The following is a 27,869-nucleotide window of genomic DNA, read 5'->3' as shown; positions in this document are numbered from 1 at the left end:
GTTACACTGCCGACATATTGCAAAATTTTGGCAAGGTGATATAGTCTATGACAGTTTCTCACCTTAGCAACGGCAATACCCTCATCAAATCGCCGTTTGTGTTTCAGAAGTGCTGCTCTACTGAAAATCCCATTTACATGTTCACTCACCAGATTTTACAAGCATGAAATGAAAGCAGCACCTGTTAGTATCATTCCACATAAATTGAAGTTTTGGCGGAACTGACGGTACAGATAACCAACGGACGTCATATCTAACCCAAAGAATGCAGAAAGTTGTACTTAGTAATGCAATCAATATAGCACAGAGAATTCTGAGTGGAGGGAAACCAAGTATGGGGCTCCCATGGCTTAATCTTAGGTCCACTTTTGTTCCTCATAGTATGTAAACGGTCTTCTGCCTAGTATACAAGAGGCAGAATGAGCTCTCTTTGCAGAAGACACGAACTAATCACTTCAGGCATACAAACATAAGGAATTTTAATCAAAGTTCTTAGAAACATTGGCTTTATAAGAATGGTCTCACCCAGTTTTAAAAAGACAATATTCAGTTATGCACATCTAGGGCTACTACACCATGGTAACATGCGAGGCAATAATAAACAGGTGGAAACTTCGAAACTGTTGTTCAGTCACATTTGCATTTAGAATCATTGAAAATCTCTGGGAGAGAAATCAATACGTCGACTTATTTTGCATGTTGTTCAGTAGTGTCATATGGAATATTCTATGGATGACATCATGAAAAAATCTTCATAGCGTAAAAACACGCAGAAAGAAAATTTAGTGCTCTCCCCGATTCATCTTTTAGACTTGTGTTTAAGGAGTTCGGCATGCCGACTGCTGCTTCACAGCGTGTTTATTCCCTCATTAACTTTCTCGTAAATAATCCACTACAGTCAAAAGGTACAGTGATAATTACATTCGCTACTCCACATCATGGTTGCCTTAAGCAGAAAGAGGGACGCCCTATGTTTTAACAAAACTGATCATTCACCCAATGATGTAAAATGTCATGAAAGTAAATTTTGGAAGGTTTCTCCTTGACAACTATTCCGTAGAATAACTTTTTACAGTTATGTGCATATGGTGGGAATTGCCACAGCTGTATATCTTTTATAAAATGTATGTATACATATACAAAACCACATGTACAAAATGTGATATGAATGTAAAGTGACTCGTTCCACACGATTATGATCTAGCGCGGAAAATGCTTAACTAAACACGAAGCCAACGCTCGACTGTTGTGGCAATGTGTTTCCACATGTAAAGCCGACGTTCCCACTGTACGAACAGCCCAAGCCCATCTTTAAGCAGATGTATCGCCCTCGCGGGATGGTGCTTCGCCACTTGATTTTTCGCATCAGGTAGACACTAAAAATTGACGGCAGGAAGTGCCTCAAAAAGATTACAGCACAGAACGCTGCAGTGCACTGAAATGTTTAATTATAAGCACTTTCAGACACCAGAGGCTGTTCCATAAATAAATCACAGTGAATATATTTGTGGCCGAAATCCATTTTCAACAGCAGTATTACTATGAGAACTTGCATCAGCTTGCTGGAATCCCTCAAATATATCCATGTTACTAATGAAGAGAACGTGTTTTACAGCGAACTGTACACATGAAGAGCTGCCCAGCCGTCAACACGCAGGCGAAGCGCAAACTTAAAAGAAACTGCGGTGTCCTATGCGTACAACATTTCATTTCACGAACGCAGTCACAGACTTTTGACGCAAAGGGCTGTTCACACGGCGTGCGAATTTTTATTCTATTCTTGTCACCTAGACTGTTGCACATTCTCCCTTGTGTAAATCACGTTGACCCACGTTGTTGCACACACTTGCGAGGTCAGTCCCCAAACTAATGTACGTTCTCGTTCCTTTACCACAAATGCTGAAATTTACTTTCAGTTCACTTCAGATTCACGATGAGAAAAATTTATAGCGCTGACAATTTCCAGTTGCAGTGCATGACTGACAAAACAGTCACGTGACAAAAATCCTGCAACTATAAAGCCCCCACACTCGCACCTACCGACCGACAAGCTTTCCTTGTTGGAACGTCGGACGGGTATAATCACCAGACAGCCGAGGCTTTAAATATCTGACACTACAATAGTGAAACCACTGTGACAGTACACAAAATTTTATTTTTCACGAAAATGGTTACCTTACCGGTTTCAACGAACTACGTAATTTTCAAATGTAGGACATCAGTTGGAGAATATATGCTGGGAATGACAACCATACATCTGAATTACGAGAAAATGATACGAGGCAACGCTGACTTGTGCCACCATTGCATCGGATCATTTCTCGTGATTGTCAGATGTATGGTCACTCCAACTGATACTCTCCAACTGATGTTCTACATTTGAAAATGTAGTTCGTTGAGGCCGGTAATGTCATCTCCCCCCCCCCCCCCCTCTTTAAAAAACAAATATACTCTATGACTTTAGTATTGTCAGAAATATTTAAAATGCACTGTAAAACATTAGCGACAGTCATGCAATGACATGCATTCGTACTCTAGGCCAACAAAATTGGGACTTTATGCTGCTGAAATCATGGAGACATAAATCCAAATTTCCAAAGATGCAGGAATTAAAGGAAAATGGCCTGTGGCATAACCAAAAATTGCATCAAATTCACATTATATGCAGTTGCGTAGCACATATGACAAATACATTGAACGGTAATAAAGTTGGCTGTTCCATAATCCTGCTTACAAAAGGAACGACCCACCATAACGAATAAAAAGGGTCAGTCTCACAATATGTGCCAAAGTTTATGATTGAAAGTAAAATGACAAGAGCAAGCAGCCTGGCGAGAGACGTCTGAACTATGAAATTGATTGTGACACTGAATTATCAATGTCACTGTGCAATCCCGAGCACAGTGATCCTACATGAAATCTTCCAATTGTTACTTAGGCAGTTGAAAGGGGCGCAAAATTTGTGACGTGTCCAGTATTGTGAATCAAATTTCAGCAAAAGCGCAAGGGTGGACTAAATACATTTACTTTCCTTCATCACATAACTTAGGAGTGTAGACACCACGCTTAGAGATGAACACACAACGAAGCAAACACCTGTCTGGGCTACAATACCGTACCATGGCGGGGCAGGCGGAATGTCGATCGCTGGGGCCACACTGCACCACACCACGGACTGACTGAGGCGGGGCCAGGGCAGTAGAGTGACCCCTGCCGGACCGTCACTGAACCAAAAAGACAGCACTCCACCGTCTGCGACCGCACCGCCACACGGCCACACACGGAACTGCAAACTTGACAAGCATGCGTGACCGAGCAGTTTGTGCGGGTGTGCGCAGATGGCATCTGCACATTACCAGGGTGCTTGTACCAGTTCGTGTTTCGATTATGTGGAGCCTTGATGGCGTTTTGGTCGGTTTTGTTGTTACGGTCTGCTGTCCGAACACTGCTCAGGTGCAGCTCACGACATTACCCTGTCCTGTGCAAGCCTATTCATCTCTGTCTTACTACTGCGACCTACCTCCATTTTAACTTGTGTGCTGTGTTCGATCCTTCATCTCCATCTACAACTGCTACATCACACATTTACCTCCATTTCTGTCCGCCCCCGGTAGCTGAGTGCTCAGTTGTCCGCAGCTCGCGCTCTAGTGGATAGCGTTGCTGCCTCTGGATCACGGGGTTCTGGGTTCGAGTCCCGGTCGGGTTGGGGATTTTCTCGGCCTGGGGACTGCGTCTTTGTGTTGGCCTCATCATTTCAAGCCGGCACGGTTGCTCAGCGTGTTCGGTCAGAGGGCTGACGCCGGCACGGTAGCTCAGCGTGTTCGGTCAGAGGGTTACCTGCCCTCTGTAATAAAAAAACTGAGTGAATGGATCAATAACGAACTTCAATGGGCGTCAGGTGACGCCCGCCACGAACAATTGAAACGAACAATAACGAACAAAATGAGATTTAAAAAAAAAGAGGGTTAGCTGCCCTCTGTAGTAAATAAAAAAAAAAAAAAAGAGTTAATGGACCAACTACGAACTTCTTTAAGCGTCATGGGACGTCAGCCCCAAACAAATACAACGACCATTAACGAGAAAAATGAAATCACCATAACAAAAAAGAGAGAGAGAAAGAAAGAGTGTGCGACAGAATGTCAATCCTAAGGGCCCGGGTTCAATTCCCGGCTGGGTGGGAGATTTTATACGCTCAGGGACTGGGAGTCATGTCGTCGTAATCATCATCATTTCATTCCCATCGTGCCCAAGTCGCCGGAGTGGCGTCAAATCGAAAGGTATAACCGACGGGAGGCCGTAGTAAAAAAAAAAAAAAAAAAAAAAAAAAAAAGCTCTGAGCACTTTGGGACTTAACATCTGAGGTCATCAGTCCCCTAGAACTTAGAACTACTTAAACCTAACTAACCTAAGGACATCGCACACATCCATGCCCAAGACAGGATTCGAACCTGCGATCGTAGCAGTCTCGCGGTTTCGGACTGAAGCCTCTAGTCGCACGACATTTTTTACCTCCCTTATTAAATTGTTTACTTATTAACGCTTCAGTACATGTACTATCAACCGCTTCTTTCTTGAAGTCAAGTTGCGCTACGAACTATTTTTCTTCCCAACTCGATTTAGTACAGTTCTATTAATCATCCCTATCTATCCATCTAATTTTCGGCATTATTCCGTAACACCACATTTCATAAGCTTCTGTTCTCTTCAAACAGAAAGCAACACATGTCCGCGAACGCTAACAAGGGGTTGTCGCCTACTCGTTATCACCGATTTCGTCCAAATTTAGGGTATATGCCGATCTTTGCCCGAAATGAAAGTGACACAAGTGGGATTTGCAGATGGCCAGGCGTTTAGGATAAATAGCAGTTATGATTCGGCGCTGGTTTGGTGAGGCACGACACACGTGTGTTAGCGTAGTTTACATGTAGAGGCTGGTGCAGCGGGAGGACTACAGAACTAAAATCCGAGGGTCGTGGGGCCGAGTCCGTATGTGGAAACTTTTTTTTTTATGTTACTCACACTGAGAATAAGCCGCAATATGAAAAAAGTGAATCATTCGTATACAGTCATAACCTTTTGTGCCAAATTACAGCCAAAAGTCGTACGCTTGCTTACAAGAGAGTACTGGCTCTATTGGGCTGAAGGTTCAAAATGAGGTGGGCAAATACACGAAAAAATGCATAAAAATCATCAATTCGTCAAAATCTTGGAAACTTACAACAGCCGTATACAAAAAAAATTTAGGTGATGTGATGAAGCCGTAAATGCAACAGAACAAATTTTTTCTGTTGTTTGAGTCGAGGGAAAGGCAAACAAAGCCACAATTATACGGCTAGATCTTTCAGTATTAAGATAGATTCATAAACAGATGCCCCCAGATGCTCTCCGCTAGTGAAAGTTTGCAATGACTATTTGCATGGTCAGGTAAAGAATTTGATCACTCTCTTCAAAACTGCTCTTATCTCATCGAGAGAGAAAAGGAAATAACATCCCGAGAAGACTGCATCAGAGTACACTCCACTGCACATCAGCAGTTTTCCTCGCCTATATTTGGCTAAACGATGCGTTACGTGTGCATTATGCCACCAAACCGTGCCACAACAGCGAGTCTTTTATGAATATAAACCAATTTGGTTTTGCTACAGAAACTTTAAATAAACCATGTACTTGTAAAAATACGCCATTTATAACGCGTCCAAGATGAAGAGAAAGTTACTGCTTCTCCTATTTCTACGACGAATGACATCGACTATACAATAATAAAAGTATTAATTTATATACGAAGTTCTCGTGTACGCCTTATAATGTATAGCATCCCCAGTGAAATATTAAGAAAAGACTTCAAAAACAGTATTTATAAAGAAGAGACATTTAAAAACTGAATAATAAGTGGATACCAGCCACTCTGGCGAACATACATATTTCTCGTGTATCCATATAATAATAATTCCTGTGTGTAAGTTTAGAGGCCAAAGAAATATAACCAAATGATCTAAAGAGACGACGAGATACGCTCTTTTGTTAATTTTTTAGACGTCTTCACTTCTTTTCTTGTCTTGTTTGCATGTAGACGGACTTCTTGCGAGTGCTGGCAAATGTAAGCGTATTTGTGCTAATTAAGCAGATGATATATTGATTTAATATTATTGTTCACTTGTAATTTGTAAGAGGTGATCCCGGTTTCATGTCCTGCTTCCTCGAATTAACCTACATTCGAGTAATTTACAGTGCAACAATCGCAGCGGCCGATGCAGTCAACAACGCCATTACGTGGCGATATTAACTTGTAAAACTTAGCGGAAGCGAAAACTCGCCCGCTATCAACATAATATACATTTTTCTCCACAGCCGCACAGCCTCCACGTTGCAGGAAATACGTAGCTTTAAGGTTCTTATTTTCAGTACAACAGCAGAGAGCCAGAGCCAGGACTCCGACTACGAGGCAATGGTTAACGGAGGCAAGAAAAAATACTCTCGCGCGTGTGTGGGCCACAACTGTAATGAATAACTAAAGATTTTTTGCTTTAAAGTGAAATGACTAGCCGAGGAAATTAATATGAAAAGTTTATTCCATTGTTCATCTTACGTGCTTATTTTTAAGATTCTGCGAGTCTAACGTTCATTAACGTAACAAATGATTTCCACTGAAGATTAGTATTGTTAAAAAACAGAACTTCACAAAAGCATTTAATTGTATATCAAAATTGAATGAAATATTTTTATTAAGGCTCACTACGTAAATCGGCAACAATCACCATTACCAATAATCAATTTTTGTAGTAAATAATAAATTAAATTACGACGGCTGACGGACGCGAGAAATGCCTTCCTGGAAATTTATTCCAATTCCAAACTTCTTTTTTGCCTTTTCTTTTATGGCCTTTTATGTAAATATTAATGCGTATGATGTATTGAACATTATTTCGGTTTATTTGCGGTGTAAATAACGTAAAAGCAGAAAATGTAAAAAAATATTTCTGCATAAGGACTGGACCTGTGACGCTCCGGGCCGGCCGCGGTGGCCTCGCGGTTCCAGGCGCGCAGTCCGGAACCGTGCGACTGCTACGGTCGCAGGTTTGAATCCTGCCGCGGGCATGGATGTGTGTGATGTCCTTAGGTTAGTTAGGTTTAAGTAGTTTTAAGTTCTAGGGGACTGATGACCTCAGATGTTAAGTCCCATAGTGCTCAGAGCCATTTGAACCATTTTTGTGACGCCCGGTGGGTCGCCATTCCGTGCTCTTCCCGCTGCGCCAATCGAGTTCTGGAACCTACGGTGACGTAAGTGGCTGCTGCCTCCCCACACCAGCACCAGAAATGCTGTGCAGTTTCTTCTAAACGCTTGGCCATCTGGAGCTCCCACTTTTGTCGTTTCCATTTCCGGCCGATAAATAAATACCATAAAATGACGAGTAGGCGTGGTCCCCTTGTGAGACCACTGTGCATTGTCCGAAGAGCGCACTTGTTCCGGGTTACTGCATTCATACTTCTGCTGCGGTACGGATAACAGCAGCGTCACAGCTGCAACCGGAAACGTACTCCAAAGTTGACGCACGCCGGAAAGTACGATTCTTGTGAGTAAAAAGTCTAAATTGCACACACATTTACTGTGAAATTCTGACGGTATAACGACCAACTGCAATGTAGCGTCCAGCTCTAGTGATACACTTCCAACAGTATGACCGACGCCACAAAGGTGCCAGTGACGCTCACAGGGAAAGAAGGCCATCGACATCGACTAAAGATGATAAAGTCCAGGCAGTAGAGAAACTCATTCTCAGCTATCGCAGATTTTTCAACGCCGAGGACGTTCACACAGTGGCCCGTAGCCAAGGAGCGGATTTCTGTTGTCGAGGAACTGAGCGACCGTCAGAACGTCCCGACCATTGTTCACAGAAATCTGATGACTTTGTTGGAAAATAATGTCGTCCTTCCCTGTAGTGCAGCATTCAGTTCAAGTTGTTTGCCCTGCCGTAAAATGTGTCATTTGATTTTTAACATTTGTGTTCCACTTGCGTATAAGATTACACCACAGACAGATACTTTCGGAAAAGAGTTCCTAAGACTTAAACATATATTAATCGAAATACACTACTGGCCATTACAATTGCTACACCAAGAAGAAATGCAGATGATAAACGGGTGTTCATTGGACAAATATATTATACTAGAACTGACATGTGATTATATTTTCACGCAATTTGGGCCCATACATCCTGAGAAATCAGTACCCAGAGCAACCACCTCTGGCCGTAATAACGGCCTTGATACGCCTAGTCAAACAGAGCTTGGATGGCGTGTACAGGTACAGCTGCCCATGCAGCTTCAACACGATACCACTGTTCATCAAGAGTTGTGGCTGGCGTATTGTGACGAGCCACTTGCTCGGCCACCATTGACCAGACGTTTTCCATTGGTGAGAGATCTGGAGAATGTACTGGTCAGGGCAGCGGTCGAACATTTTCTGTATGCAGGAAGGCCCGTACAGGACCTGCAACATGTGATAGTGCATTATCCTGCTGAAATGTAGGGTTTCGCAGGGATCGAATGAAGGGTAGAGCCATGGGTCTTAACACATCTGAAATGTAACGTCCACTGTTGAAAGTGCCGTCAATGCGAACAAGAGGTGACCGAGACGTGTAACCAATGGCACCCCATACCATCACGCCGGGTGATACGCCAGTACGGCGATGACGAATACACGCTTCCAATGTGCGTTCACCGCGATGTCGCCAAACACGGATGCGCCCATTATGATGCTGTAAACAGAACCTAGATTCATCCGAAACAATGCATCCGAAGCATGCAGAATGTCAACGGAGACCTGACAATGCACAAAGATACGGTCACTCGGACGAGGCGTCTGCCATCACCGCAGCAAGGTCGCGCAAACTTGTCCCATCTCCCGCGTCCCGACCGACCGTACACAGCTGTGCTACCCTCAGGAAATTGAAAAAACGACTTCAGTGTGCTCACCGCCACAAAACTCCAAACGAACTTCTTCTTCTTCATGATGACAACCGGGCCTCATATAAGTGTGGGCACGCGACAGGAGCTCATAAGACTTCATTGAATTGTTCTTTCTCATCCACCCTCCAGCCCTAATGTTGCACCTTCCAACTTCGGCTGTTTGGCCCAAAGATGGGTGCACTCTCCGGCAAGCAGTGAGTGGATGATGGGGAGGTTACTGATGGAGCAAGGCGTTGGCTCCGACGTCGGTCAGTGGACTGGTACCGTGCGGCTATGCAGGCCCTCCCAATAACGTAGCATAAGACCGTGACACTGACCGGAGATTATGTTGAAAAATAGGGTTTTGTAGCCAAAGGAGTGCGGAATAATATAACATATTCGGATCCTGAATAAAATCAACATGTTTTCAGTAAAAAAGTGCTGCATTACTTATTGACCTCCCCTGCTAATGCTTTTCGGTGTCTCATTACCTAGTCTAATTCCTTCAGCGCCGCCTGGCCTAATTCGGCTACATTGCATTGCCTATTTCTTTTTTCTGAACTTCAGTTCCCTTCCAAATGTCTTGTGACGGGAGTCAGGCAGGGTTGTAGACTTTCCACCACCGACAGGTTGCCATGCTGCGTCGCTAACATTCGATCTGGACAAAATTTCTAGTCAGTGTGAGGAATGACAGTTTGCTGTAAATGTAGAAAAATGCAAATTATACGGATGAGTAGGGAAAGCAAACCCATAATGTTCGTATACAGCATCAGTACTGTACTGCATGACACAGTCACGTCGTTTAAATATCTGGGCGCAACTTCGCAGAGCGATCTGACATTGATCGAGCATGTGATGATTGTAGTAGAAAAGGCCAATGGTCGACTCCAGTTCATTGGGAGAATTCTAGGAAACGGTGGTTCATCAGTAAAGGAGACCGCATATATGACTCTAGTGTAACCTGTTCTTGGGTACTGCTCGGGTGTTTGGGATCCCTACCAAGTCGGATTTAAGGGTCACATCGAAGCAGTTCTGAGGCGTGCTGCTAGATTTGTTACTAGCAGGTTCGAGGAACACGTAGATGTTACTGAGATGTTTCAGGAACTCAATTCAAGGAACACTATTGAGAATATTTAGAGAACTGGTATTTGAAGCTGACTGCAGAACGATTCTGTTACCTCCTTACATACATACATACATCGCACGAAGAAAAGGTAGGACAGATCAGGACTCGTACGGAGGCGTATAGACAGTGTGTTTTTAGGAAGGTTTGGTTTTCTGTGGGTAATATTTCAAAGATTAGATAGGATACATAAGTCAGTGAGTGGGTTATATTCAGGGTGGTGGTTTCTGTAGCGGTGGCGGGCAACCTGAAGGTCGATCTGGGTGTTTCATTTTTATTTTATTTACAGTGAAATGAAAATCCTTAGCTGCTTACAGGCGTTGACATACGTCAACGGGGACAGATGAAAATGTGTGCCCCGACCAGGACTCGAACCCGGCATCTCCTGCTTACATGGCAGACGCTCTGTCTATCTTATTTGTTTATTTACACGTCAAGTTTCGTAGGTCCAAATTGAGGAGCAAATCTCCAAGGTCATGGAACTTGTCAGTACATGAAATTACAACATAAAAGTAATAACAGAAAAAAATTAATGTTTATGAACTCGACAAAAGTCAGTTCATAAGTTTAAGTAAACGCAGACAACAAGGATCAGCTTAATTTTTTAAGTGACTCCTCGACAGAATAGAAGGAGTCACCCATGAGGAAACTCTTCAGTTTAAATTTGAAAGCGCTTCGATTACTGCTAAGTTTTTTGAATTCATGCGGTGGCTTATTGAAAATGGATGCAGCAGTATACTGCATACCTTTCTGGGCAAGAGTTAAGGAAGTCCGATCCAAATGCAGGTTCGATTTCTGCCGAATGAAAGCTGCTTATTCTTGGGAATAAGCTAATATTGTTCACAAGAAATGACAATAAGGAATATATATATTGAGAGGCCAATGACAAAATACACAGTTTCGTGAACAGGTGTCGCCAAGAGGTTCGTAACCTTACACCACTTATTGCCCGAACCGCCTGTTTCTGAGCCAAAAATATCCTTTTAGAATGGGAAGAGTTATCCCAGAATATAATACCATACGGCATAAGCGAATGAAAATAAGCAAATTAGACTAATGCTCGTCTCGAATGATCACTCACTTGAGATACCGTTCGAATAGTAAAAATGGCAGTATTAAGTCTTTGAACAAGATCCTGAACGTGGGATCGAACGGCACGCGAGAAAAACGAGCCATGATTGCTCTTATTTTATCGTGATGATCATTTCTCCCTATGTAGGTGGTTGGCAACAGAATGTTTTCGCAATCGGAGGAGAAAACAGGTGATTGAAATTTCATGAGAAAATCCCGTGGCAACGAAAAACGCTTTTGTTTTAATGATTACCACTCCAATTCAGGTATCATGTCTGTGACACTATCTTCCCTATTTAGTGGTAATACAAATCGAGCAATGCTCCAGAATAGGGCGGACAAGCCTGGTATAAGCAGTCTCTTTAGTAAACCTGTTGAACCTTCTAAGAGTTCTTCCATGAATTGCAGTCTTTGATTTGCTCTACGCACAACGTTATCTATCTGATCATTCCAATTCAGGTTATTTGTAATTGTAATCCCTAAGTATTTAGTTGAATTTACAGCCTTCAGATTTGTGTGACTTACCGCGAAATCGAAATTTAGCGGATTTCTTTTAGTACTCATGTGAATAACTTCACACTTTTCTTTATTCGGGGTCAATTACCACTTTTCGCACCTTACAGATATCTTATCTAAATCATTTTGCAAGTCGTTTTGATCATCTGATGACTTTACAAGACGTTAAATGATAGCATCATCTGCAAACAATCTAAGACTGCTATTCAGATTGTCTCCTATGTCGTTAATATAGATAAGGAACGATATAGGGCCTATAACACTTCCTTGGGGAACGCCAGATATTACTTCTGTTTTACTCGATGACTTTCCGTCTATTACTACGAACTGTGACCTTCCTGACAGGAGGCGATATTCAGTAGGCACGCCGTTTGGTTAGAAGGCACTTGTGAGTAACAGTGTCGAAAGCCTTCTGGAAATCTAAAAATATGGAATCAATTCGACATCCCCTGTCGATAGCACTCATCACTTCATGAGTATAAAGAGCTAGTTGTGTTGCGAAAGAACGACATTTTTTAAATCCGTGCTGACTACGTGTCTCTCTCACACTTCGCCTTCTCGTCTCTTCCAGAACGGCGTTCGGCCGCTGGTAGACGGGGAAGAGTGGTGGTGGAACAACCGATTCTCTCTGTCGGTCGCGGCCGTTATATGAATGGTTTCACTTAGTCTCCGGGTTTGACTGACTTTATTTATACGCCTTGTCAGCCTTTTAGATTATTTGTGAACCATGACTAGGGTTGACCACTTCTTTTAGAGACGAAGTATTTTATTTCGACCACATGTGAACAAAAAATGTATTTCTAAAAATACTGGGTGCATCAAAAAGAATCATCCGATTAAAAAAATCATAACTATTATCTTATTTGAGATACGTGCGTGAACAACGTACTGTTAGAAAGAGCAAAGTCTCGACTTTTACGTGGTTCCCGCTAAGTAGCAGCAGTGTGCACCCACTCCAGTTCTAGTAAAAATGGTGTCAGGGCAACAGAAAGCGTTTTGTGTTCTACGTTTTGCGCTGTACGGGTCAGCAATAACTGTTCACAGTGACTTTCGTACTAGGTTTGGTGTGGATCCTTCTACAACACGATGGCTTGAACCATACCGAGAAAAGGGTTGTTTGCGTAAAAACAAATCGCCAGGCCGTCCACGAGAGTATGTCACAAACGTGTGCAGTCCATGTGTTGTGTGCCGACAACACTGTTAAAGGAAGCACACATCTCGATATTCTTCAGAAGTTTCATTTCCCACAGTTGGAGAGACTGATTCGAACGACTTCATTTACCGACAGGACGGAGCACCGCCACACTGGCATCTGGAAGTGCGGGCGGCAATTTCTAAATCAGAGACTACTGAACGACGGATCGGCCGCTCTGCCCCGCACAACTGCCAAAGTAAGCCATGTACTGCCTCCAAAAACGGCTTGAACATCACAAGCGAACTGCAGTCGTAGTCCGCGAAACACGTGTTTTGGAGACAGTACATGGTTTACTTTGGCTGTTGCGTGGGGCAACCACGCAGACTATGGTGGCCTTGAAGGTTTCCCAGATGCTAATACGAGGCATGTTTTTTTAAGTAAGTACCGTTTTGCCACACCGCGGCCGCAGCGCTGCAGTCGGCGTTCTGCACATGCGCACTGAGTAGCTACATCTGTTGTCTACGCACTGACGTCATTGCAGTCTGATTCTTCCTTGTTTACATTGTGTACTCCATGTTTAAGATGCCTCCGATTATCCCGACGACTGTGAAGTACGGGCTGTTATAAGGTTTCTTAGTGCTAAAGGCCTAAAAGCGATCGATATACATCGTGAGATCTGTGTAGTTTACGGAGAAAACATTATGACTGATGGAAGGGTAAGAAAGTGGGTGAGAGCATTTAAAGATGGCCGCACAAATGTGCATGATGAACACTGGAGTGAGCGTCCTTCGAACGTTAATGAAAGTTTGGTGCAGGAAGTGGACAATAAGGTGAGGAAAAAACAGACACTTTACGATTTCCTCCTTTCCTAATGTTTCTCGTAGTGTTGTGTATGGCATTGTGACCGAGCACATGAATTACCGAAAATTGTGCGCACGTTGGGTGCCGAAAATGTTGACGGATGTGCACAAAACCAAACGTTTAGACAGTGCATTCACTGTCCTTGAGCGGTAACACAACAACGGTGGTGATTTCTTAATCTAAATTGTTACTGGTGACGAAACATGGGTGGCCTATGTCACACCAAAATCAAAGCAACAAACAGTCCATGGAATGGCGGCATTCTGATTCATCCAGAAAAGTGAAGTTTAAGCAAACAATTTCTGCCCTGAAAATCATGTGCACAGTTTTTTTGGGGCAGAAAAGGAGTATTGCTTGTGGAATTTCTGCCTCGTAATGAGACAATCAATGCAGCATCTTACTGTAAGACATTGCACACTCTGCGTTCAGAACAAAAGAAGTTCAGCAAGGGCATCCATTTTCTGCAAGACAATGCCCCACAGCATGTGGCAAATTAGACCAAAGATTTCATCACATATTTTCGATGGGAAACTCTAGATCATCCTCCATACAGCCTTGACCTTGCACCCAGTGACTACCATCTGTTCCTGCACTTGAAGAAACACCTGGATTGCAGTGTCTTCAAGACGATGACGAAGTCAAAACAGTGGTGATGCAGTGGTTAACAAGTCAGGTGGCAGACTTCTATGGGGAGGGTATTCAAAAACGGGTACACCATTATGACAAGTGCCTCAATATTGACAGAAATTATGTAGATAAGTAGATTAAGGTACAGGCTTTCATGTAAAAATAAAATGATTGAGATGTCTTAACACGTCTTTTTTTTAATCTCCAAACGGTACTTACTTAAGAAACACGCCTCGTATCTTGGGTTGGAAGACATGGAGTATAGCAGAGAGTACAGGACTCCTTGCTAAGGTTCCTTATGGGTGCCAAACAAGCCGTTTACTTTGTCTACAGGAAGAAGCTCAGTGCAGACTAGTATCTGTTTATATGGGCTAAAGTAGGCAGTGGTAATTGTAAAATAAAGATCACTGGTGACTGTATGTTCTACATTACTGGCCTCCAAGGCCACCTGACCTGACTGTATGTGACTGTTTCTTGTGCGAGTTTATAAAAAGCTCTGTTTATGTGCCTCCATTACCAATAACATTGAATGAGTTGGGACATCCGTAACAGCAGCTGTGGAAGTTGTAACTCAAGACATACTCGCTACAATGTGACACAAGTTGAATATCGCATTGACATATGCTGTGCATCTCAAGGGGTGTATATTGAACACCTATAAAAAAAAAAAAAAAAAAAAAAAAAAAAAAAAAAAAAAAAAAAGGTGTGGAGAAGAAGGAAAAAAACCAGTTTCCCGTTCATCAAAAAACAAAATTCTTTGTATATGTTTATTAGTTTCACATATATGGATGTGTCAGGCCAGATGATTCTTTTTATATACCCTGTGTTTCCAAAATGTATGAATTTACTTACTCAGATACGAGTTTTCGTACTTGTGGCATAAAAAATCAATTTTTGTTTGATTTCAGATGTTGGTGCTGCACCTCAAATTTATGTACATTTACATAAATGAACAATCACTTTCTAGCACGTTTTTATTACCTCAGTTTCTTGTCTCTCTGTTTGGTAAAAATTTGGCAGTTGAAACTTTCAGCGCAGTTGAGAAATGGATTTATTTATTTATTTATTTATCGTATAGCATACATCACAATCCTTATAAATTTTATACATAAGTTAATTACAGATTGACATAAATAGATGTAATATAATCAATTTTCTCCTCTGTTGCAGCGAGGAAATCGTTGAAGGTTTCCTTGTAGGCTCAAACTGGGCATTCTTCCACTATGTGTCGGACTGTTTGTTTTCCAGCTTCGCAGTTGCAATTTGGTTTTGACATCGTTCCCCACTTGTAGAGGGCGTCAGCCCATCTTCCGTGGCCAGTGCGTATGTGGTTTAGAGTTGTCCACACTTTCACACTTTCTGTGGCTGGTTGAAGGCAGGCGGTTTCTCAGCTGTTATGAAACTTTGGAATTTTGGTGGGCAGTGTTCTTGCCAGTGTTGTTCCCACAGATTGTCGACATCAAAGTTGGAGTTCACCATCTCTTTAGCAGAGAGTAATGCTGGTCTTTTAGATTTATCAGAAATGGATGGCACTGCAATATTAACTCGCTTTAGAGACCACTGTGTGGCGCAGGGTACATTGTTCTTTGATCTGTCTGTCTGTTTGGTACAAATTTTGCAACTGATTTTAAACTGAATCTGTCTCGGCAGATGGTGTTCGAAGTGATCGCTGTAGCAAAAATCTACAGTTACCAGTCCTCGAATGCTGGACTTTGTTTTGACCAGAACCGAGGTTGGAATATTCCTACACGTCAGTCAGGGGTCTGAGGATGGCGTAATATATCACTGAAACTAGTAGCTCAATAAAATAACAGTTCGGAAATTTAGACTGCTGGAAAGTGTTTGACCTGATTTTCTTTCTTTAATGAACAGCCGAGGTCCCGTAACCATCTCTGAAAAGATTTTAAACTAACTCCCGATAAGCTGAAGACTTGAAACTTTCGATTTAGCTCTCAATGACAGTCTAATATTAACTCGCTTTCTTTTCTGGTGTGTGGCGGAGAATACTTCACGTAGCACAACTCTTTTGCTGTTTTCCTATACCAGTCGTGAATGTTTCGCAGTTAAGCACGATTGCTGCTAAGCTTCCACATGAGCTCGTTTCTCCCTAACTTTTACATTACTGGTCTGTTAGCGACATGTACGTAGGAAAAAGGCATATATTGGTTAACTCAGTTGAAGAGAAACTGAAATACCACTGAAAGGCCACCAAGAATAGCTCCAAAAGTATGACAGTAGCTGAAAAGTTTGTCGGACAGAAGTTGTATGGGGCAGTGAGGGCCATAGGGGAATTTGAGGTCCTACCTCCATTATGATTGGATGGTGTTCACTGTGCAGAAAGTCGGGCAGAACTTTACGCGAGGCCATGAGAGGTTGGTCTCTGTTGTTGGACGAGACGAAACACAGGTCAGGTGTGCATACTTTAAGACCTTCCATACACACACCATCAGATTATTTGACTTGTCGCTCTAACGAAGTAGGCGAGTGTCAGCAATATGTCTCGTGGACTTATCGTGGCGTGTTTATCTTCTGCCGTTAGGTCAGACAATAGAAATATCACTTGCACACTTAGAGTAGCAGATTGACAGTGACCAAATTTAAACAGAACTTGATTAATTTTCACACACATTTATTGAAATAATAAAAAGCATACACATTACGTAACTTGATTCTGGATGCTGTTTGCAATTGACAATCTGAAGTTCCTTTGGTGGTGGTACGTTAATCTTATTCTCACATATCTCTGATACTTGACAAAGTGTCTATACATTTATCTTCATGGCTGTGTATAGGAATATGGTAATCTTATTAGGTGCAGACTGAAACTTGACTATAGACTGGTACAGACAAATGCAGACTGGTACAAACTGGTGCAGATAAATGCAGAATGACTAATCAGAGATCTGTACACTTGTTATAATACCTCGCGCATTCAGGGATCACTGAGCGAGTGTGATCCACAAGGAGAAAAGGTTCTACATTAGCAGCAATCTCATTGGCTGCGTTACATATTAATATGCGGATCGGCGGAAGCAGAATTTGGTCTGTGTCTAAGGCAGCGCCATCTCGTAGTGCGGAGATGGACGAGCGCTGCGCCAGAGCTGTTGTGCTTAGCGGGGCGCACACTAGTGGGAAAGTTGTGTACGCGCTGACTACACGGAACTATGTACACAACATCAGGGTTGTATCCCTGTCTCCAGGCAGCTGATCTAAACGTAAATCGATCCCTAGCATCAAATACACGGTTTAAGTATTTGTCTTCTGCCCGTTTTGCTAATGCTTCTCCATTTGCATCATTGTCTTTATACTTCCACTGTTCATGATGACTATTGAAATCCCCAACGTATACAGCAGGACGTGGTTGAGTTTTAAGAACGTGGGCTGGCCAAGGTGTAGCAGGTGGCTTACAAATATCAGAGACGGTAGTTCTTCCGAATTTTGTCATGACATTATGAATGTCTTCGTTGGTGGATGTAGAAATTAGGAAAGCGTTTTCAGTATCCTGTTTGACATATGTGGCTACTCCATAAGACATAGAATACGTCTTTCCCAACAGGTCATAACTTGGTATTTTGCCCTTTTTATGTAGTTGTTGCACTGTATCACAATGGTGTTCCTGTATAACAACCAAGTCAATGTTGTCATTTTTTAAAAATTTTGATGGAATCTGGCACTTAGTATAGCTTATGCCTTCTATGTTTATGTGACAAATTCGAACCAAAAGTCCGAGTTTCTGGTCAGAGGGACCTGAGTAGGGCCGTTTGATTTGTCTGGTGACATGACTCTTACTGAAAGTGTCTTATAGTCAGGAGATCCTCAGATTGTCTAACTGCAGTTCCTTCTCTAAATCCTCGCACAAACGAAAAAATGGCGGACATCGAAATAAGTGTCCAAGGAATAGGAAAGCAACTGGAATCACTCAACAGAGGAAAGTCCACTGGACCTGACGGGATACCAATTCAACTCTACACAGAGTATGCGAAAGAACTTGCCTCCCTTCTAACAGTCGTGTACCGCAAGTCTCTAGAGGAACGCAAGGTTCCAAATGATTTGAAAAGAGCACAGGTAGTCACAGTCTTCAAGAAGGGTCGCCGAGCAGATGCGCAAAACTATAGACATATATCTCTGATGTCGATCTGTTGTAGAATTTTAGAACATGTTTTTTGCTCGAGTATCATGTCGTTTTTAGAAACCCAGAATCTACTCTGTAGGAATCATGTCGCCTGATAAGCAAAGTAAGAGCCTGCGGAATATCAGACCAGCTGTGTGGCTGGATTGAAGAGTTTTTAGCAAACAGAACACAGCATGTTGTTATCAATGGAGAGACGTCTACAGACATTAAAGTTACCTCTGGCGTGCCACAGGGGAGTGTTATGGGACCATTGCTTTTCACAATATATATAAATGACCTAGTACATAGTGTCGGAAGTTCAATGCGGCTTTTCGCGGATGATGCTGTAGTATACATAGAAGTTGCAGCATTAGAAAATTATAGTGAAATGCAGGAAGATCTGCAGCGGATAGGCACTTGGTGCAGGGAGTGGCAACTGACCCTTAACCTAGACAAATGTAATGTATTGCGAATACATAGAAAGGACCCTTTATTGTAAGATTATATGATAGCGGAACAAACACTGGTAGCAGTTACTTCTGTAAAATATCTGGGAGTATGCGTGCGGAACGATTTGAAGTGGAATGATCATATAAAATTAATTGTTGGTAAGGCGGGTACCAGGTTGAGATTCATTGGGAGAGTCCTTAGAAAATATAGTCCATCAACAAAGGAGGTGGCTTACAAAACACTCGTTCGACCTATACTTGAGTATTGCTCATCAGTGTGGGATCCGTACCAGATCGGGTTGACGGAGGAGATAGAGAAGATCCAAAGAAGAACGGAGCGTTTTGTCACAGGGTTATTTGGTAACCGTGATAGCGTTACGGAGATGTTTAGCAAACTCAAGTGGCAGACTCTGCAAGAGAGGCGCTCTGCATCGCGGTGTAGCTTGGTGTCCAGGTTTCGAGAGGGTGCGTTTCTGTATGAGGGATCCAATATATTGCTTCCCCCCTACTTATACCTCCCGAGGACATCACGAATGTAAAATTAGAGAGATTCTGAGGCTTTCCGGCAGTCGTTCTTCCCACGAACCATACGCGACTGGAACAGAAAAGGGAGGTAATGACAGTGGCACGTAAAGTGCCCTCCGCCATTCACCGTTGGGTGGCTTACGGAGTATGAATGTAGATGTAGATAGATGTGGTAGTTCATTTAGCGTTACCCAGGGTGCACATGTAGTATTATACTACGGACTGGAACTAGCTTTACACCCCTTTCATACGAAATATAGAACCCATAATTAATTGGAATCGCGTCATTTTATCCTTGTCAAAAGAAAACGTTAAGTATGCGGTTTGTACAAAAATACGGAAAGGAGGCGAAAATGCGAGCTTGAACGTAAGCGCAGATGTTGGCCACGCCTGCGTGTTGTGCTGTTATGTGTGACCACGAACGGCAGTTTCCAATGTGCTCAATACGTCGTTACTGTCTGTCGTGGTCAGAACAGTGTTCTGTGTACTTGGGTGTGCATTTTGTCGGAGCTAATTTATTTCGAATGTGGGGACATTGTTGGTGCTCCTATGGAAGGTGCTTCCATAGCCAAGGTAGACGAAGTGTTTCGCGTTTGAAGAGAAACCGCATCAATGATTCGTATCACACACTGGGAAAGGGGAAAAAATATCATCTGCTAAGTCATAGCTCGGACGAAAGCTTATGTTGAGTGATCATGACAGACGGTCACAGAGGAGGACCGTGACGAACAGTGAGGGGAGGAGAGCACTGCACTGAACAAAGTAAGAGCATGTGGACTACCAGATCAATTGTGTGGTTGGACTCAAGAGTTCCTAGATAACAGAACGCAGCATGTTATTCTCAATGGAGAGAAGTCTTCTGAAGTAAGAGTTATTTCAGGTGTGCCGCAGGGGAGTGTCGTAGGACCTTTGCGATTCACAATATACATAAATGACCTCGTGGATAATATCGGAAGTTCACTGAGGCTTTTTGCGGATGATGCTGTAGTATATCGAGAGGTTGTAACAATGGAAAATTGTACTGAAATGCAGGAGGATCTGCAGCGAACTGACGCGTGGTGCAGGGAATGGCAATTGAATCTCAATTTAGACAAGTGTAATGTGCTGCGAATACATAGAAAGGAAGACCCTTTATCATTTAGCTGTAATATAGCAGGCCAGCAACTGGAAGCAGTTAATTCCATAAATTATCAGGGAGTAGGCATTAGGAGTGATTTAAAATGGAATGATAATATAAAGTTGATCGTTGGTGAAGCAGATGCCAGACTGAGATTCAAGGAAGAATCCTAAAGGAAATGCAATCTGAAAACAAAGGAAGTAGGTTACAGTACGCTTGTTCGCCCACTGCTTGAATACTGGTCAGCAGTGTGGGATCCGTACCAGGTAGGGTTGATAGAAGAGATAGAGAAGATCCAACGGAGAGCAGCGCGCTTCGTTACAGGATCATGTAGTAATCGCGAAAGCGTTACGGAGCTGATAGATAAACTCCAGTGGAAGACTCTGCAGGAGAGACGCTCAGTAGCTCGGTACGGGCTTTTGTTGAAGTTTCGAGAACATACCTTCACCGAGGAGTCAAGTAGTATATTGCTCCCACCTATGTCATTGTGCTCCCTGCCGCCGTTGGATAAGCAGCTGCAGCAGCAAGTCGCATAACTCTAGCTTACTTATTTGTTAGATAGTTTAATTAATTTCTTTGCGTGTTTTTGGGTACTTTTTAATTCATATATTTCGGGCGTATTATAGTATTTGACAGTTGTAGCATCGCGCTTTAGTGTTTACTTCGTAGATTATTATTTAAATTGCGTGTGAGTTTCGTATAGGAGGTGCAATTTCGAGTTTTAGTTACTGTAATCGTAGATTCAGCAGATTGTAGCGCAGTCGTTAGGCATTTGTACAGGTTAGTTAATACAGTCTTTGCGTGTATCGCTTGCGTTATCTAGGCACGGACTCGTGTTTCGGTAACTGTTGTTAAACATCGATTAGAATGGACAGGGACTGCGATTGCTGTGTTCGGATGAGGGCTGACTTGGCATCCCTTCGCTCACAGCTGCAATCGGCGCTGACTTCGGTCGTGCAGCTTGAGGCTGTTGCCAATGGGCACCACTGTGGGGAGCCGGACTTGGGTATCACGGGGATGTCAACCTCGTCCCGTCTGTCCCCAGATCGGTCTGCCGCTGGGGTTGCCCCGGTTGCTGCCCGCAGTGGGGCTGAGCCCTCGCCTGTGGTTGATTGGGAGGTCGTTCCAAGGCGTGGCAGGCAGCGAAAGGCGTCCCCAGAGGCTGATCAGAAAGCCTCCCCGGTGCGTCTGACAAACCGGTTTCAGGCCCTGTCTCTGGCTGAGCCAGATGCAGCTGCCTGCCCTGTTTCAGAGGATCATTCTCAGCCTTCAAGGTCCGGGGAATCGCAGAGGGTGGGCTTACTGGTAGTTGGGAGCTCCAATGTTAGGCGCGTAATGGGGCCCCTTAGGGATACGGCGGCTAAGGAGGGGAAGAAATCCAGTGTGCACTCCGTGTGCATTCCGGGAGGAGTCATTCCTGATGTGAAAAGGGTCCTTCCGGATGCCATGAAGAGCACAGGGTGCAGCCAGCTGCAGGTGGTGGCACATGTCGGCACTAATGACGTGTGTCGCTTTGGATCTGAGGAAATTCCCTCTGGATTCCAGCTGCTATCTGATTTGGTGAAGGCTGCCGGTCTTGCTTACGAGATGAAGGCAGAGCTCACCATCTGCAGCATCGTCGACAGAACCGACTGCGGACCTTTGGTGCAGAGCCGGGTGGAGGGTCTGAATCAGAGGCTCAGACGGTTTTGCGACCGTATTGGCTGCAGATTCCTTGACTTGCGCCATAGGATGGTAGGGTTTCGGGTTCCGCTGAATAGGTCAGGAGTTCACTACACTCAGCTGGCGGCTACACGGGTAGCGGAGGCTGTGTGGCGTGGGCTATTTTTTAGGTTAGAAGGCCTCGGGAAAGTGCGGGATGGGCTGCAATGTCAAAGGGTGCTTGGCAATTACAGGACGTGCTTGGATCAAGGAACAGTCGGAATTATAGTTGTAAATTGTTGTAGTTGCGCTGGAAAAGTCCCTGAGCTTCAAGCGCTAATAGAAAGCACAGAAGCTGATATCGTTATAGGTACAGAAAGCTGGCTAAAGCCTGAAATAAGTTGTGCAGAAATTTTTACGAAGTCTCAGGCGGTGTTCAGGAAAGATAGATTAGGCAGAATTGGTGGTGGAGTGTTTGTGTCTGTCAGTAGTGGTTTATCTTGTAGTGAAGTGGAAGTAGATACTCCGTGCGAATTGGTATGGGTGGAGGTTATACTTAACAGCCGAATTAAGTTAATAATTGGCTCCTTCTACCGACCCCCAGACTCCGACGATACAGTTGCGGAACAGTTCAGAGAAAGTTTGAGCCTCGTAACAAATAAATACCCCACTCATACGGTTATAGTTGGTGGGGACTTCAACCTACCCTCGGTATGTTGGCAAAAATACTTGTTCAAAACCGGTGGTAGGCAGAAAACGTCTTCCGAGATTGTCCTAAATGCTTTCTTCGCAAATTATTTCGAGCAGTTAGTCCACGAACCCACGCGAATTGTAAATGGTTGGGAAAACACACTTGACCTCTTAGCCACAAACAATCCAGAGCTGATAGAGAGCATCATGACTGATACAGGGATTAGTGATCACAAGGTCATTGTAGCTAGGCTCAATACCATTTCTTCCAAATCCATCAGAAACAAACGCAAAATAATGTTATTTAAAAAAGCGGATAAAGTGCCACTAGAAGCCTTCCTAAAAGACAATTTCCATTCCTTCCGAACTGACTATGCGAAAGTAGACGAAATGTGGCTCAAATTCAAAGATATAGTAGCAACAGCAATTGAGATATTCATACCTCATAAATTGGTAAGAGATGGAACGGGTCCCCCGTGATACACAAAAAAGGTCCGAACGCTGTTGCACAGGCAACGGAAAAAGCATGCGAAGTTCAGAAGAACGCGAAATCCCGAAGATGGGCTAAAATTTACAGACGCGCGAAATTTGGCACGTACTTTGATGCGAGATGCCTCTAATAGGTTCCACAACGAAACATTGTCTCGAAATTTGGTAGAAAATCCGAAGAAATTCTGGTCGTATGTAAAGTACACAAGCGGCAAGACGCAGTCAATACCTTCGCTGCGCAGTGCCGATGGTACTGTTATCGACGACTGTGCCGCTAAAGCGGAGTTACTGAACGCAATTTTCCGAAATTCCTTCACCAGGGAAGACGAATGGAATATTCCAGAATTTGAAACACGAACATCTGCTAGCATGAGTTTCTTAGAAGTAGATACCTTAGGGGTTGCGAAGCAACTGAAATCGCTTGATACGGGCAAGTCTTCAGGTCCAGATTGTATACCGATTAGGTTCCTTTCAGATTACGCTGATACTATAGCTCCCTACTTAGCACTCATATACAACCGCTCGCTCACCGAGAGATCTGTACCTACAGATTGGAAAATTGCGCAGGTCGCACCAGTGTTCAAGAAGGGTAGTAGGAGTAATCCATTTAACTACAGACCTATATCATTGACGTCGGTTTGCAGTAGGGTTTTGGAGCATATACTGTATTCAAACATTATGAATCACCTCGAAGGGAACGATCTATTGACACGTAATCAGCATGGCTTCAGAAAACATCGCTCTTGTGCAACGCAGCTAGCTCTTTATTCGCACGAAGTAATGGCCGCTATCGACAGGGGATCTCAAGTTGATTCTGTATTTCTAGATTTCCGGAAAGCTTTTGACACCGTTCCTCATAAGCGACTTCTTATCAAGCTGCGGAGCTACGGGGTATCGTCTCAGTTGTGCGACTGGATTCGTGATTTCCTGTCAGGAAGGTCGCAGTTCATAGTAATAGACGGCAACTCATCGAGTAAAACTGAAGTGATATCAGGTGTTCCCCAGGGAAGCGTCCTGGGACCTCTGCTGTTCCTGATCTATATAAATGACCTGGGTGACAATCTGAGCAGTTCTCTTAGACTGTTCGCAGATGATGCTGTAATTTACCGTCTAGTAAGGTCATCCGAAGACCAGTATCAGTTGCAAAGCGATTTAGAAAAGATTGCTGTATGGTGTGTCAGGTGGCAGTTGACGCTAAATAACGAAAAGTGTGAGATGATCCACATGAGTTCCAAAAGAAATCCGTTGGAATTCGATTACTCGATAAATAGTACAATTCTCAAGGCTGTCAATTCAACTAAGTACCTGGGTGTTAAAATTACGAACAACTTCAGTTGGAAGGACCACATAGATAATATTGTCGGGAAGGCGAGCCAAAGGTTGCGTTTCATTGGCAGGACACTTAGAAGATGCAACAAGTCCACTAAAGAGACAGCTTACACTACACTCGTTCGTCCTCTGTTAGAATATTGCTGCGCGGTGTGGGATCCTTACCAGGTGGGATTGACGGAGGACATCGAAAGGGTGCAAAAAAGGGCAGCTCGTTTTGTATTATCACGTTATAGGGGAGAGAGTGTGGCAGATATGATACACGAGTTGGGATGGAAGTCATTACAGCATAGACGTTTTTCGTCGCGGCGAGACCTTTTTACGAAATTTCAGTCACCAACTTTCTCTTCCGAATGCGAAAATATTTTGTTGAGCCCAACCTACATAGGTAGGAATGATCATCAAAATAAAATAAATCAGAGCTCGAACAGAAAGGTTTAGGTGTTCGTTTTTCCCGCTCGCTGTTCGGGAGTGGAACAGTAGAGAGATAGTATGATTGTGGCACGATGAACCCTCTGCTAAGCACTTAAATGTGAATTGCAGAGTAGTCATGTAGATGTAGATGTATGTATATCTCGCGAAGAGACCATGAGGATAAAATCAGATAGATTAGAGCCTACACGGCAGCATACCGACAATCCTTCTTTCCACGAACAGTACGAGACTGGAATAGAAGGGAGAACCGATTGAGGTACCCAAAGTACCCTCCACCAAGCACCGTCAGGTGGCTTGCAGAGTATGGATGTAGATGAGGATGTAGATGCAGATGTAGATGCAGAACTGAATGGTTGCACTTTCGAGCCCTGCCAGCGCCAGTACATAACGAAGCAGTGATTGGTAGGGGGAGCTGGAATTCAGTGACGCAAATGCCCGTAACAAGAAAACGTGGTGCCGGAGGAATCAAACCTGCAAAATGGAGCAATGGAAGAAAGTCATTTCATCAGGTGAGTCTTGTTGCAGATTGTTCCAACTTCTGGAAGAGTTTACACCCCAAGACTGTACATGGTGGAACATCGGTCATGATTTGGGCAACCATATCGTGGTTTTCCATGGTCCCAATAGTCACTCTGCAAGGTATTTAGTGCTGAGGACTGTGTGACCATTTCGGCTGATCACTTTCATCCCATGCTACAGTACATGTTCCCCAAAGGAGGTGCTGCGAGACGGCCCCTGTTCAGACAGCTGGCATCGTCCGAGAATGGTTTCGTGGGCAAGACCTGCCCTGGCGACCACAGTCCCCAGATCTCACGTTACTGACCCTCTGTGGTCACTTTGGAACGCAGGCTGCCTGATCGCTCTCCAACTCCATCATCGTTACCCGGGCTTGCCACTACATTGGAGGAAGAACGGCACAAGGTTTCCTTGAAAACTATGTCAGATCTGTATTTATCCATTCCAAGACGACGGGAAGCTGCTTTGAAACTAATTTGTTTCCTACACCGAACTGGGCACGGTAATGTGCTGTGTTTTTAGTGTCTCCATATTTTTGTCCTTCCGTCACAATCGGAAAACTCAATGTTTTTGGAAATCAGTTGTTGTTGTTGTTGTTGTTGGTTGTTGTTGTTGTTGTGGTCTTCAGTTCTGAGACTGGCTTGATGCAGCTCTCCATGCTACTATATCCTGTGCAAGCTTCTTCATCCTCCAGTACTTACTGCAATCTACATCATTCTGAATCTGCTTAGTGTATTCATCTCTTGGTCTCCTTCTACGATTTTTACCCTCCACACTCCCCTCCAATGTTAATTTTGTGATCCCTTGATGCCTCAGAACGTGTCCTACCAACCGGTCCCTTCTTCTTGTCAAGTTGTGCCACAAACTCCTCTTCTCTCTAATTCTATTAAATACCTCCCCATTAGTTACATGATCTACTTATCTAACCTTCACCATTCTTTTGTAGCGCCGCGTTTCAAAAGCTTATATTCTCCTCTTGTCCTAACTCTACATCGTCCATGTTTCACTTCCATACATGGCTACACTCCATACAAATACTTTCAGAAACGACTTCCTGACACTTAAATCTATACTCGATGTTAAGAAATTTCTCTTCTTCAGAAACGCTTTCCTTGCCATTGCCAGTCTACATTTTATATCCCCTCTACTTCGACCATCATCAGTTATTTTGCTCCCCAAATAGCAAAACTCCCTTTCTAGTTTCAGAGTCTCATTTCCTAATCAAATTCCCTCAGCATCACCCGACTTAATTCGACTACATTCCATTATCCTCGTTTTGCTTTTGTTAATGTTCATCTTATACCCGCCTTTCAAGACACTGTCCATTCCGTTCAACTGCTCTTCGAGGTCCTTTGCTGTCTCTGACAGAATTACGATGTCATCGGCGAACCTCAAAGTTTTTATTTCTTCTCCATGGTTTTTAATACCTACTCCGAATTTTTCTTTTGTTTCCTTTACTGCTTGCTCAATATACAGATTGAATAACATCGGGGAGAGGCTTCAACCCTGTCTCACCCCCTTCCCAACAACTGCTTCCCTTTCATGTCCCTCGACTCATAACTACCATCTGGATTCTGTACAAATTGTAAATAGCCTTGCGTTCCCTGTATTTTACCCCTGCCACCTTCTACATCTACATCTACATGACTACTCTGCAATTCACATTTAAGTGCTTGGCAGAGGGTTCATCGCGCCACAATCATACTATCTCTCTACTACTCCACTCCCGAACAGCGAGCGGGAAAAACGAACACCTAAACCTTTCTGTTCGAGCTCTGATTTATTTTATTTTGATGATCATTCCTACCTATGTAGGTTGGGCTCAACAAAATATTTTCGCATTCGGAAGAGAAAGTTGGTGACTGAAATTTCGTAAAAAGGTCTCGCCGCGACGAAAAACGTCTATGCTGTAATGACTTCCATCCCAACTCGTGTATCATATCTGCCACACTCTCTCCCCTATAACGTGATAATACAAAACGAGCTGCCCTTTTTTGCACCCTTTCGATGTCCTCCGTCAATCCCACCTGGTAAGGATCCCACACCGCGCAGCAATATTCTAACAGAGGACGAACGAGTGTAGTGTAAGCTGTCTCTTTAGTGGACTTGTTGCATCTTCTAAGTGTCCTGCCAATGAAACGCAACCTTTGGCTCGCCTTCCCGACAATATTATCTATGTGGTCCTTCCAACTGAAGTTGTTCGTAATTTTAACACCCAGGTACTTAGTTGAATTGACAGCCTTGAGAATTGTACTATTTATCGAGTAATCGAATTCCAACGGATTTCT

General features: G+C 43.5%; 1 protein-coding gene across 2 annotated transcripts in view; it reads right to left on the bottom strand.

The window, feature by feature from the left end:
• The window catches only part of LOC126278446 (uncharacterized), a 46,154-nt gene extending 42,800 nt beyond the window's left edge, over positions 1-3,354 (bottom strand). The window contains exon 1 of one of the 2 annotated variants that reach the window (XM_049978563.1): positions 3,120-3,354. In XM_049978563.1, coding sequence (XP_049834520.1) covers positions 3,120-3,122 — 3 coding nt within the window. In that variant the 5' untranslated portion in view covers positions 3,123-3,354. The remainder of the gene's footprint in view (positions 1-3,119) is intronic. The other variant, XM_049978564.1, reaches the window with a different exon arrangement.
• Between the last annotated feature and the right edge of the window lie 24,515 nt (positions 3,355-27,869).

This window comes from Schistocerca gregaria, chromosome 6 (genome assembly GCF_023897955.1).
Source record: "Schistocerca gregaria isolate iqSchGreg1 chromosome 6, iqSchGreg1.2, whole genome shotgun sequence".
Lineage (NCBI taxonomy): Eukaryota > Metazoa > Arthropoda > Insecta > Orthoptera > Acrididae > Schistocerca > Schistocerca gregaria.
The sequence above is the reverse complement of the archived record's forward strand: the minus strand, read 5'-3'. Positions and strand labels throughout refer to the sequence as shown.